The 14,112-nt window shown below is 41.4% G+C and overlaps 1 protein-coding gene across 1 annotated transcript in view; it reads left to right on the plus strand.

Annotated features, from left to right (window-relative positions):
- LOC134658326 (calsyntenin-1) overlaps window positions 1-12,780 on the plus strand; it is a 295,963-nt gene extending 283,183 nt beyond the window's left edge. Inside the window, exons 13-20 of the mRNA XM_063513957.1 lie at window positions 609-802; window positions 1,336-1,517; window positions 3,581-3,697; window positions 5,339-5,440; window positions 5,986-6,106; window positions 8,679-8,848; window positions 11,642-11,750; window positions 12,413-12,780. Coding sequence (XP_063370027.1) covers window positions 609-802; window positions 1,336-1,517; window positions 3,581-3,697; window positions 5,339-5,440; window positions 5,986-6,106; window positions 8,679-8,848; window positions 11,642-11,750; window positions 12,413-12,480 — 1,063 coding nt within the window. The 3' untranslated portion in view covers window positions 12,481-12,780. The remainder of the gene's footprint in view (window positions 1-608; window positions 803-1,335; window positions 1,518-3,580; window positions 3,698-5,338; window positions 5,441-5,985; window positions 6,107-8,678; window positions 8,849-11,641; window positions 11,751-12,412) is intronic.
- Window positions 12,781-14,112: the final 1,332 nt, after the last annotated feature.

Raw genomic sequence — 14,112 nt, forward strand, 5'->3', positions numbered from 1 at the left:
AAAGATAGTATGATTCTCTCTGTGTTTGAAATGAGACAGTCCTTTGACAAACTATATCTATACATAGCATGTCGCATTTGTTTCGTTATGTGTTACGAGTATTTATGTATAAGATTTTTCAAAAAAGTCGTAAATTAAATTGCAGGCTGAAAACCCCATAAGCCATGGTGATGGATTGCCATCAGGCCGGGCGCTTGTTTGCCACTGACATGCGATAAGAATAGTATTTTGACCATTTTTGAAGTGAAAACTTCTTTAGCGGCGCTGTGCACTTTTTGTGATGGGGTGAAAAAATATTAAACTCGTAACAAGTGTCACGTGAACGTAAGACGTAAGACGGCCACGTGAGCTGATCGAAAAACTGTTACTTCAATGTCATTGAGTTTTTCTTTATTGATTTAAATGCCATCTAGTGAGTTTCGATCTAACTGGTATTAATATAACTCGAGTACTAACAGTGATGTGCTTAGGGGTTTCAAGGAATGCGACGAAATAACGCTAGATGGCGTTAACCTCAATTATAGATAGTGCTGCAGACATTTTGAAATAGTGATTGAGTTTTCACTTCTGCCGGCACTCCCTGAGTGCAACCCGTTGTTTTTTTACAGATGTGACAATGGCCGCATCATCAAAGCGAAGCCCGCCGAGTCCTACATCATGGTTCTGCAGCCCCAGACTCCAAGCATCCTGATCAATGGAACTGATGACGCGGCGAGGGACTACGCGCATTTCCGCCAGGGATTAAGGGTTTTCCCTGAATTGAGTGTTAGAGTATTAGCTGCACAGCATGGAGCCGTGAGAGGTGAGATATTACTATATTAGCTACATGCCTCATCATGGGGTAGCAAAAGCAAACAACGGAATCCTCATCAACGGAACTGATTTGCGCGCATTTCCGTCAAAGTCTGTGGATGTTCCCTGAATTCAGTGTTAAGTTGTTGGCGGCTTAACATGGCAGGTATAAATACTATTTATTAAATAGTAATATTTACGCGCCCCATGATGAGGTATGTAAATACCTCATCATGGGGTAGCAAACTTTGAGCATCCTGATCAACGATGTTTTCGACGCGTACCCCAAGACAGTAAATAAGTAAGCGCTCGAAAGCATTGGTGAAATGTCCTAATAGAATGTTCAAATGGCAATTTGGGCAAAAATTGTAATTTTCGAGAATACGATATATGCTATGTAAATGAAAGAAATTATTTTTCTTATCTTACCATTTATCCCGTCAGTTTTTTTTTAGCCCAGATTCCACTCCGACTTTTCCTTCCCCACATCAAATATCCTTCCTATTTTATAAAAGAAAATTCTAATAGTTTTACTATTTCCAGACGCAGAGAGCCAGAAGCTAGACTCGTGCGTGGTGTCGGTGTACCCGGCTCTGAACCCGGACCACGAGGCGCTGTCGCTGCGCTCGGCCTCGGAGCTCCCGCTGCGGTACGACATCCGCGCCGCCGTCACGCGAGACGGCGTCATCCTGACCGGCTCCGACTCTGTTCACAACTACCAGCAGGTAAACACGACCTAGAAGCTAGACTCGTGCGTGGTGTCCGTGTACCCGGCTCTGAACCCGGACCACGAGGCGCTGTCGCTGCGCTCGGCCTCGGAGCTCCCGCTGCGGTACGACATCCGCGCCGCCGTCACGCGAGACGGCGTCATCCTGACCGGCTCCGACTCTGTTCACAACTACCAGCAGGTAAACACGACCCAGCAGCTAGACTCGTACGTGTCGGTGTACCCGGCTCTGAACCCGGACCGGACAAATCTATGATATTCGCTTACGACAATGCCAAACAATTTTTCCGATTCAAATTGTACTAGTTTCTTGTATCACGTAAATTGGTTACCACAATCAGAGAGAGTTCCTATAGGGATATACATAGTATATCTTCATCAGGACTCACGACGACCTCAATGTGACGTTTTTGTATCGGTACTTACCTGTCGGACTGTGTATATCTTTTGTGTGTTATTATGTACAGTAAATAATTTACTTTAAAAAACCGTGCACAAACTTGGTCTTTGACGGCGTGTTAGAGGTCCAAACTAGGGGTTTGCCAGTGAGCTATGGAGCGCAGCATATTAGGTGTGAAATTAATGAATCGTATCCGGAACACCCCGCTGCGCTCCAGAACAAAAGTAGTCGACGTAGCTCGGAAAGCGGCCAAGCTAAAGTGGGACTGGGCTGGTCATGTCCGTCTGTCACCAGGCTGTATCTCACGAACCGTGATAGCTAGACAGTTAATATTTTCACAGATGATGTATTTCTGTTGCCGCTATAACAACAAATACTAAAAACAGAATGAAATAAAGATTTAAGTGGGGCTCCCATACAACAAACGTGATGATTTTTGACCGAAGTTAAGCAACGTCGGGCGGGGTCAGTACTTGGATGGGTGACCGTTTTTTTTTGCTTGTTTTGCTCTATTTCTTGTTGGTAGTGCGGAACCCTCCGTGCGCGAGTCCGACTCGCACTTGGCCGGTTTTAAAGGAATGGCCAGAGACTGCACAGGATCGGGAAGACTAGAAAAAGTGGAGGGAGGCCTTTGCCCAGCAGTGGGACATTATAGGCTCCTAATAATAAATGTTGATAACAATATATTTTTCACCTCAGCAGCTCGAACAAGGGTACTTTGCTACTTAAAAACAGTGAGCAAAATCGCATTTTGCTCACCGAGTGAGACAAAATGAGCAAAATGCGATTTTGCTCACTCAGTGAGCAAAATTCGAGTTTGCACACTGTTTTTAAGTAGCAAAGTACCCTTGTTCGAGATGCTGAGGTGAAAATGTAATTATTGGCATATCTTAAGAAAACATGAGTGAATAGAGGTAAGTGATGAAGAAGGAATACATTTTTCGGGTTCTCTAATATGTTCTCACTGCTGAGGTGAAAAGTTTTGTGAACTACACGAGATCAAAGTTATTTACATCTCGTGCGCTTTTGAGTCCCTTACTACGCTCAAGATTCTAAATTAGATTCACTCGCTACGCTCGTGAATCTATTATAGAATCTTTCGCTTGCACGGGACTCAAAATAAGCACTCGAAGAAATATCAAACTTTGATCTCTTGTTGTACAAATAACTATTTCACCTCAGCAGCTTGAACAAGGGTACTTTGCTACTTAAAAACAGTGAGCAAAATCGCATTTTGCTCACTGAGTGAGTCAAAATGAGCAAAATGCGATTTTGCTCACTCAGTGAGCAAAATACGATTTTGCTCACTGTTTTTAAGTAGCAAAGTACCCTTGTTCGATCTGCTGAGGTGAAAATTTAATTGTTGGTATATCTTAAGAAAACATGAGTGAATAGAGGTAAGTGATGAAGAAGGAATACATTTTTCGGGTTCTCTAATATGTTCTCACTGCTGAGGTGAAAAATGTTGTGTACTACACGAGATCAAAGTTATTTACATCTCGTGCGCTTTTGAGTCCCTTACTACGCTCAAGATTCTAAATTAGATTCACGAGCGTAGCGAGTATAGTATAGAATCTTTCGCTTGCACGGGACTCGAAAATAAGCACTCGAAGAAATATCAAACTTTGATCTCTTGTTGTACAAATAACTATTGTGTACAGGTCCTCCGTGAGATCGAGTACAGCAACAAGAAGCCTGCGTACTACCTGAACCGCGTGTTCAAACTCACGTGCTCCGAGCTCGACGGCCGGTTCACCAGCAACGAATATGTTCAAACGGTCAGTAAATAATAGTACATTATTGTCGAGGTTCGGAAGTAGCTACTTGCAGGCTGAGGATTCGTTTTAAACAGACGACCTTGGGAGTCCGTTTAATTGAATCCGAAGCCAGCAAGTAGCCTTCCAGCCGAGTCATATATAGTGCTTTTCTCAAAAATGGTGCAAGAAATAGAAATATTTTACAGAAGCAACGTTCAAATTTTCACAGAAAAAGGTAAAACCATTAAAAAGATTTTGCTTGCCGCCTTAAAAAAAAAGAAGTGTATTTTTCTGCTGAAAATACGCCAACCTATTTGAGACACCTAAATAGTCGCGGTACCAACATTAAGCCTGTAACAGACTATCGCACCGCACCGCGACCTTGGAGCGTCGCACCCATAAGTGAGAGCGAGAAAGAGATATCTGTTTCTCGCTCTCACTTATGAGTGCGACGCTCCAAGGTCGCGGTGTGGTGCGATAGTCTGTTACAGGCTTTATAATAATAAGTGCTGATCATCTGTTTGGCTGTTTAAGGGACCTATGCCTTCATTTGATATGGCCATTTAAAGTTTTAAAAAGTTTGGAACTCGTTAAATAATGGAATTTGTATGCGACATTGCAGTCCCGAAATCAAGACTGCAATGTTTTTAACTTTTTAATTTTTTGAATGACCATAAACCGTAGTTTATGGTCATTCAAACACACACACACCGCGCGTACACTTCGCGACCTATTTTTTAACCGGCAACGTGGACTTTGCCGTCCATTTTTGAGAAAAATATATGAATTAGTAATTTTTTTGCTTGTTGAGTTGCTACATCCCAATTGTACAAACAGCTCTAAGAGGCAACAGGAGTGGTCATTTCTCCATACAAACGTACTCGACTGTTTCCTCCGTGGGTTTTGAAGCTAGAGCAATGATTTTTTCAACACAGATTAATATTGTCAATATCTGTGTCAGACCGTTTTGCTTTTTCTGACATTTTTGTTTTTTAAGGCGCTAGAGCCCTTTAAAAATGGCCAAAACGGCCCAATTGACTATGCCGCAATGAGAGGCGTGGTATTCAAAACTGATATCAATTAGCCAAAAAAGCAAAACGGTCCGACACAGATAATTTCATAATCATTTAGATTTCCAAATTTGGTTACGATTGGTTGAGTTTTGGAGGAGGAAACAGTCGAATACGAAACCTCGATTTTTGAGATTTTTACGCAGGATTTTTCGCCTTGTCCTTATCGCACTAGTTTTAGAAGCTGCTTCCGTTAGCGAGATGGGTATATTTACCTAAAATATTTAAATCTCAGCTTCTGTTTCGTCTTAACTGTACATCGTTGGACCTTATGCCTTTTGTAATGAGGCTCAGGATAAAAAAATCGTATTTGTCTCTTTTCTTCTTTCCTTAAGTTCCGTAAACCGGGGTGACTTTCAAATGCAGGGGCGACTTCGATATTTCAGTTTTTCAGCCGTTACATATTTTTATTCGGATTTTTTAGTAGTAGGTAAACAAGTATGTATAATAATCTAACTTGTTACACGAACAGTTCGAGAAAATAATGAATAATGATAATTTAGTGGCAGTTTTAAAACTATCAAAGTATCCCCAAAATTTCCTAAAGTCACCTCGTTTTACGGTTGCAATAACATATTCGTTTCTGTTTCAGCTGACTGTGGTGCATCCTCACATGAGCGGCGATGGACTAGCACGTGAACTGCACCCCAGCGGCGTCGCCGACAAAATGGACGCCGTGGCCAGAGACAAACAGGTATCACGTGATGATAAATCAATTTTTTTTAATTATAGATGGGCTTACTCATGGCCACAGACTAGCCGATTTCTCATTTCTATGGTTTCTTCACTCTTAAAACCCAGGTTTAATATGGTATTTAAAAAACATGCATTTTTATTACTGCTACAAGCCCTTTTCATAATAAGTTATAAAAAATTATAAAACATTTCTTCTTACAAGCTATACAATAAAAAACACCTACGTACACACATAGACTATTTGTATAAACACATTACACTGCTTTGCATATCGCTATCGGCATAGTTCGAAAGGATAATTATCAATGATTGTTATCTTGATAATTATCGTGATTTTTATGCGTGATAATTATCGATTTGATAATAACCTAAAATTTAAAACCTTAAAAATTAAAAAAAAACGCCCAATCATTATTTTTTACCATTAAAGAATTCAAAAGCACCGTATATGTATACCTGGGATAGTTATCAAAAACTATAATTATCTGGATAATTTCGAACCCTGGCTATCGGAATCTAAAACAAATGGTATTGTGTTTTCAGCCCGTGCACTTGCACGGGCACGCGCAGCAGCCGCGCGTGTACGCGGCGCACGCGCAGCGCGACGCGCACGTGGCCGAGCAGCCGGCCGCGCGCCTGCTCGACGCGCCCGCCAGCGCTACCAGTGAGTAACCCTGCACAACTCACCATCCTATTTCTTGGAACTATAAGTTTACACTTTTTCTCAAAAATGGACGGCAAAGTCGAGGTTGCCGGTTAAAAGTGCGTAGTTTATGGTCATTCAAAAAATTAAAAAGTTAAAAACATTGCAGTCTTGATTTCGGGACTGCAATGTTGCATACAAATTCCATTGTTTAACGAGTTCCAAACTTTTTAAAACTTTAAATGGCCATATCAAATGAAGGCATAGGTCCCTTAAATAGCCAAACAGATGATTGTAATTATTTATTATTATAAAGCCTGTAACAGACTATCGCACCGCACCGCGACCTTAGAGCGTCGCACTCATAAGTGAGAGCGAGAAACAGATATCTCTTTCTCGCTCTTACTTATGGGTGCGACGCTCCAAGGTCGCGGTGCGGTGCGATAGTCTGTTATAGGCTTAATGTTGGTACCGCGACTATTTAGGTGTCTCAAATAGGTTGGCGTATTTTCAGCAGAATAATACACTTCTTTTTTTTTAAAGGCGGCAAGCAAATCTTTTTAATGGTACTACTTTTTTATGTGAAAATTAGAACGTTGCTTCCGTAAAATATTTCTATTTCTTGCACCATTTTTGAGAAAAGCACTATATATGACTCGGCTGGAAGGCTACTTGCTGGCTTCGGATTCAATTAAACGGACTCCCAAGGTCGTCCGTTTAAAACGAATCCTCAGCCTGCAAGTAGCTACTTCCGAACCTCGACAATAATGTACTATTTCAATTGTACCTCGATACAATTTGTAAATTAGGAAACTATAGGTCTATAACGAAATCAATTTGTAGGTATTAGCTAAGTTGCTCATATGTTTATTATAAAACTGTTTGTTTTCAATAATAATAAAAAAACTCCGGTAGTCGTTCAAGAAGTGTAACATTCTCACGGTAGATGTCGCTAGGGAGGCATCCCTAAAAGGCCTATATGTTGGAAATGTTTGCTGTCCATGGATGAGGTCTTGGTAGCTCAGATGGCAGAGCACTGATGGGCTATTTAGTGGAGTGAGTTCAAGTCTCAGTCAAGACAGTAATTTTTCGATATTTAGTTTTATTCTAAGCTTAATAGCATAAAAGAGAATCGAGTGTAAAGAGACTTACTGTCATGGTAAAATATGTATTTACTGCCATCTTTCGACAGAAGATTAAAACTGTTAGAACGCCATTTGACTATGATCCTTATTCTTTCACTGATATGTGTCAATTTGTTAAATGTTAAAAATTAACGCCATCTACTCGACAGGAGGCCAAAGGTACGGCGCCATCGCTCGAAAAAATTGCACCATACCATTGGCCTACAATCCACTTCTATTTCTCTCTCTCTCTCTCTCTCTCTTTCCTTCTTACACGTGATATGTCTAATGTGTCTTGTTCTGATTATATCTGTTCTGTTTGTGTATTAGTTTTAACTAGTTTTAAGGTTTAGCTTTTAATTTCGTGTGCCTCGAAAACCAGCGCAGTGTCTTAAGCTTTAGATTCCTCCGAAAACGGTGCCGTCATATGACGGCCGTCATATAGCGGCAGCAAAAGACGGCCGTCTTTACGGTGGCGACATGTGGAAAGTACCACGGCGTCATAACACACCGTCATCCACCAAGGTCAAAGCGGCAAATTTGAAAAATGTAGGCGCGATGGGATAACGTCCAATAGAAAATTTGAATTTCGCGCCTTTTCCTACTGACAAGATTTGCTTGATCATCTATAATTTACTTGGAGGATGAAATATCATCAGAAGAGGAATATAATCGTAGTACGGAATCATTTATTCAAATCTCGTGTCATTTATTCAAAATGGCGTCACCGCTATCTAATAAAACGTTCACGAAACTATCGACAAGATCATGACGGCCGTCATCTTACGTTACGTTGACAATCAACGTAACGTAACGCCGTCTAGGAAACCGCGCCATCTTGTTTACATAGACAACGTTCTAGTGACGTCAGTCAACGCTATATAGCGGCCGTAATATGACGGCACCGTTTTCGGAGGAATCCAAAGCTTTAGAGACACTGCTTATGCCGAGCGGCATCCTATTTGGTGTACCTTTCTTTAATTTTCTGTTATACCTAAATAATGTATGTTTTTTACGCCAAATAAATATTTTCTATTATATTTCAAATTCTCTTTGATAGCATCGCTCTCCGAGAGTTCGAGGCGTGTGACTCTCCACGCTTAATTGAATACATTATTATTAGTTCATTACTCAGTTCGGTCATAGAGAAATATAGTAAGACAAGAGTGCTCACTCCATACATCAGTTCAGACTATTAATTTCAGTGTCTACATCTAGCATCGAGTAGCGGAACTATCAGTACTGCTACTTGACAATAGATTAGCACCGACCGGAAAGTCTTATCTCAACAGCATAAGACTTTCCGGCCGGTGCTACATCTATTGTCAAGTAGCAGTACTGATAGTTCCGCTACTCGATGCTAGATGCTAATAGTCTTTCTGGTACTAAAACTGATGTATGGAGTGAGCACTCTATGTATTTTTTTCTCTATGGTTCGGTTTTAGTTGATCCCATGTGTTGGTTGTCAGACCACGTGGCCCTGCTGATCGGCGTGATCGCGTGCGGCGTGCTGGTGCTGGCGGGCGGCGTGGCGCTGGCGCGCGCGCGCGCGCCGCGTGAGCCCCGCGCGAGGGCCGCGCGCGACGAGATGGCCTGGGACGACTCCGCGCTCACCATCACGCTCAACCCCATGGATGAGGTATAATAGACTTTCTAATAGACCCCGAAGGCTAATCCTATTGTCTATTGTTAAGAAAAACCGCTCGTGCCACGTGCCACAACCACCTGCATAAAAAAAAAAAAAAAAAAAAAAAAAGCGAGAGCCACGCGCGACGAGATGGCCTGGGACGACTCCGCGCTTACCATCACGCTCAACCCCATGGATGAGGTATAATAGACTTTCTAATAGACCCCGAAGGCTAATCCTGTTGTCTATTGTTAAGAAAAACCGCTCGTGCCACGTGCCACAACCACCTGCATAAAAAAAAAAAAAAAAGCGAGAGCCACGCGCGACGAGATGGCCTGGGACGACTCCGCGCTCACCATCACGCTCAACCCCATGGATGAGGTATAATAGACTTTCTAATAGACCCCGAAGGCTAATCCTATTGTCTATTGTTAAGAAAAACCGCTCGTGCCACGTGCCACAACCACCTGCATAAAAAAAAAAAAAAAAGAAGCGAGAGCCACGCGCGACGAGATGACCTGGGACGACTCCGCGCTCACCATCACGCTCAACCCCATGGATGAGGTATAATAGACTTTCTAATAGACCCCGAAGGCTAATCCTGTTGTCTATTGTTAAGAAAAACCGCTCGTGCCACGTGCCACAACCACCTGCATAAAAAAAAAAAAAAAAAAAGCCAGAGCCACGCGCGACGAGATGGCCTGGGACGACTCCGCGCTCACCATCACGCTCAACCCCATGGATGAGGTATAATAGACTTTCTAATAGACCCCGAAGGCTAATCCTGTTGTCTATTGTTAAGAAAAACCGCTCGTGCCACGTGCCACAACCACCTGCATAAAAAAAAAAAAAAAAAAAGCGAGAGCCACGCGCGACGAGATGGCCTGGGACGACTCCGCGCTCACCATCACGCTCAACCCCATGGATGAGGTATAATAGACTTTCTAATAGACCCCGAAGGCTAATCCTATTGTCTATTGTTAAGAAAAACCGCTCGTGCCACGTGCCACAACCACCAGCATAAAAAAAAAAAAAAAAAAAACGGTACTTCGGTTACTGAGTGCCGGCGAGTCGAACGCTACAGAACCAGTCTAAAATGTGTCATCGAGATGCGTAACAAAGGCGCGTTATCGGAGAGCGCACCTACACTGGTTTTTTGAGCGTTGGACTAGCCCGCGCTCAGGTGCCAAATATAATAATTAGGACCCTTTTTTGCAGGTAAGTAGCACGTGCGGTTTTACTGAACAATAGACAATAGGATAAGCCTTCGGGGTCTACTAGAAAGCTACAAACTATAAACCTATCTGCCGTTGTCCCTATCTGTCAGTTTGACGTTGTGTTTGTTAAATCGAAACGATATAGGGCAGCGGTCGGCAACCTTTTAGCAGCCAAGGACCACATAGTAGTTAACGAAGTTGACGCAGGCCGCACTTTATTAATATTTATGACTAGACTAGATATTGTCGTTTGTCAATATTACATACAAAATAGCCAGGGAGGCTCGCGGGCCGCAAGTGACAGCTTCGCGGGCCGCATGCTGATATAGGGTATTTGGCACATGTTGAATTTTATAACTACAATAAATATAGTTAAATAGAAAATGAGCAATTGATCACAATACATTGGAAATTAGAAAAAATATATTGGAATAATAAAAAAACAAGCCTTAAAATTAAAAAAAAAATATTAACTTCCAAATAGGACAAACAATTATACCATTCGATTCCTTACATTATACTTAAAAAAATATTGTATAGCAACCATATACATAAACGCAATATTTCAACGACAAAATCGCAATTTCCTTGTTTTCCATACATTTAAACGGCTTTTAACGTTACATGGTGACGTCACGAATTCACGATGTATGCCATTTTCTCGCTGAAGCGTTTCGTCAGTAAAGTGCGGGTGCCAGACTTTGACCATCATTTGTGACTTTTGTATTGCTTTAAGACAATAGGTCCCATACAGACATTTGATCCTCAAAACAAACCTGATCAACTGATACCATTCATAAAAAATTGTCAATTACCCTATTAGAAGGGGGTTAAAATTAGAGATGCCCCGAATAGTGGTTTTGGCCGAATACCGAATATTCGGTCCCTCTCTCAGCCGAATACCGAATATTCGGCTGACCGAATATTCGGCGACCGAATATTCGGCATGACAAGCGAACCTTTTGTGTCACAATTATTATGAAAACTGATCGCCAACAAAGCTCAACGTTAGATGACGTTAGCTAAGATATATTTTTGTTGAACAGAATTAATGAATAGAGTCAAACAAATCAGACTCATGATAAAAATAAAATGTTTTTTAACCAAAAAAATTCTCAAAAAATGGTCTCCGTATTTAACAACTTTCCAAGAACACATTCTAAATATACCTACATAGTTTTTGGTTATTTTTATTGAGCAATTTTTCTTTTTAAGTAAGTGCAACAGATATTCTGTATTCGGCCGAATACCGAATATTCGGCAAAGTGGCCGAATACCGAATAGTTGCCGAATATTCGTGGCATCTCTAGTTAGAATGTGACACAGACAAGACATCCTCTAGACTGAGCATAGTAACGCTACCCCCTCTGCCACTTATACGGTAGTTTTACTCCATCTTCGAGTCAAGCCCGTGCCGCGATTGGTCCGTGTCTTTGAACGGACCAATCACGGCACGGGATTCGCTCACCTCGTCCCCCCGCACCCCCGTATTTTTGGCAGCATCGGTTTCATGAAATAATTGCTCTAAACTCCGTCTAGAGGATTCCTAGGCTATGGAATGTGACGATTTGTTTAAATCTTCCAGCAGGCCGCAGCCGAGATGGGCGCGGCCGGGGCGGCCGAGCTGAGCTCGGACGGGGAGTCGTGCGACGACTCCGACTCGGACCGACACGACTCGTCGGACGAGGACGAGGAGGGTACGTGACGTTCATTCCTAATTTGTGTTTACACATGCAGGTTGCACCCCTAGAGTCGCAGGCGTCTGTAGGCTACGGTGACCGCCTACGCCTTAAAAGTTAAAGCAAAAAAATAAAGCAGTTTATTCAGACTTTTTCTTACCGACTCATATACTGGCGCCAACTTTGCAAGTAGAAAAGGCGCGTAATTCTAAATTTAAGTGATCGATCATTCGCACCTACTTAATTCCAATTAGCTGCCTTTTATACTGACATAACTGACTTGCCAGAGTATAAATATGTATACGGAAACGAGAAGGTATATAGAAGAACATGCTTTAATGTTATCATCTATGAACTAAAAAATTGCTCTGTAACTTCACAAAAGCTTGCGAGTCAGTGAATCATCTGTTTAGCTTCTTAAAAATAACACAACACACACACAGAACACACACAATAAGTATTAAGTGCGAAGATCTTGCTCAGGTGTAACTTTTTATAGAAAAAAGATCGCAGGTTGTACAGAAACTAAACAAATCATGTCACCAAACAACAGTCAGGGTACCCCAGGGTTCTGTATTGGGCCCTGCAGTCCTCTTCTTAATACATATTTATGTATATTTATGGATTGTAGAAGACTTGTGAACTTAACAAAGATAAAACAAAACGTCTCCTCTTTACAGTGATGTCCGGCAAACAGCACAAATACAGAAACATCAGCCAGCTGGAGTGGGATAACAGCACCATGTAATGCGCCCGCGCACCTTGCATCTCTCTCGCACGCGAGCCACGCCTCTATCGCTATCTCGCTCCGCAAACTGTCCGCATTAGTTTTTACGTGTAATGGAATGTGTTGATGTGTGAAGGTCGTTAAATGGTTTTGTGATAATCGTTACACTGGCGTGTGGATTTTTGATTTTTATCTTTGAAGTTTAGAAATAATTATTTTGAGTAGTTTTCGGGATACTAGAATATCAAATACGACGATCAAAGTAATTTACAGAAACGACTAGAAAATGTTGAAATAACAGCAGTAAATATCAACTGTATTTTAATATAATATGAAACTTGATGATTTAGTTGTAACTGTAAAGAAAGTAGAACGTTTTCTTTTGGGTTACAGATTTTAATCGACTGATTGGGCAAAAATAGAATAATTGACTAAGACTAGTTAAATTGGACGTCCCAATCGGTATACGAGTCATTTAACTTAGGAATGATAAAACTATTAAGTCGGAAACTAAAAATAATGCGATTAAACTAATGCATATCGTTTGCGATCCGTCTATCTCTGTCCCACACTAGGCTCGGCCCTAATGTGCGACAGAGACGACACAGCGACCCACAGTACAGAAAGGAATTGATTTCTCGAGGTGTAGAAGCTTGGCACAAACCACGGCACAATTTGTCATTTATATTTTTAATTTGTAGTTTATTGTAAGTCTAAAATTGATCATATCAAGTTTATACGTAAATGGTTTTCCGCAAACTATTGTTGCCAATAAGCGCGAGTGTACTTAACGTGTTTTGGAACGCGCCCGGCGGCCATCTTGTGTCCGTCTCGGCGGCCATCTTGTGTCTGTCTCGGCGGCCATCTTGTGTCCGTCTCGGCGGCCATTTTGTGTCCGTCACGTTGGCAGCGGCAGTTCGCCCCGCGCTTGCTTTGTAGAACAGAGTACTCTACTCTAGAACTCTTTTCTAATCTTTTTTTTTTAAATAAGTGGAAACAACTGTATGTACTAAATAACAGTAGTCGTCGTAATTTCGTATGGAATCAGTATAGCTCGTAATATAGGTTGTAAGTGATCAAATACTATGTATATTGAATACTTAAGAGATATGTTGTATGCTTCACTTTACACTTCAAGTATATTTTGCTATGTTTTCTTTAGTTTAAGACTCCCGGTACGGCGTTGCCTGTTCGCGTTGAGTTATTTTTGGTTCAAAACGCATTTAACATTTTAATTTGAAGGTACAAATGCTTCGTACAATTCATAGTTATCGTCGTTCGACACAGAAATGTCCAAAAATAATTCTACCCTTTACGAGCTTCTCAAAGATCGGCTTAAATGTATATTAGGCACAGATATTTTGAAAAAAAAAACATAGATGTACGTTATTATACAAGTAATATACAAAATGGTATCGACAGCTACTATATAATTAATTATATATATATTTTGAATGCGTTAAGGGATTTTTACTAACAATTAGGTAGTAAGAGGCGGTTACGCCGCCGGTCTAACTGTAGGTAGGGTTTTATTTGGGTCTATCGGTAGTGCGTCTCGCTCGCACGCCAGCTGTGCCCACCCCCGTGACAGAGACAAAATATATCAAAGAGTAAGTAAATACACATAGACGCGATTATATTTAAAGAGTTGAG

This window comes from Cydia amplana, chromosome 22 (genome assembly GCF_948474715.1).
Source record: "Cydia amplana chromosome 22, ilCydAmpl1.1, whole genome shotgun sequence".
NCBI classification, from domain to species: domain Eukaryota; kingdom Metazoa; phylum Arthropoda; class Insecta; order Lepidoptera; family Tortricidae; genus Cydia; species Cydia amplana.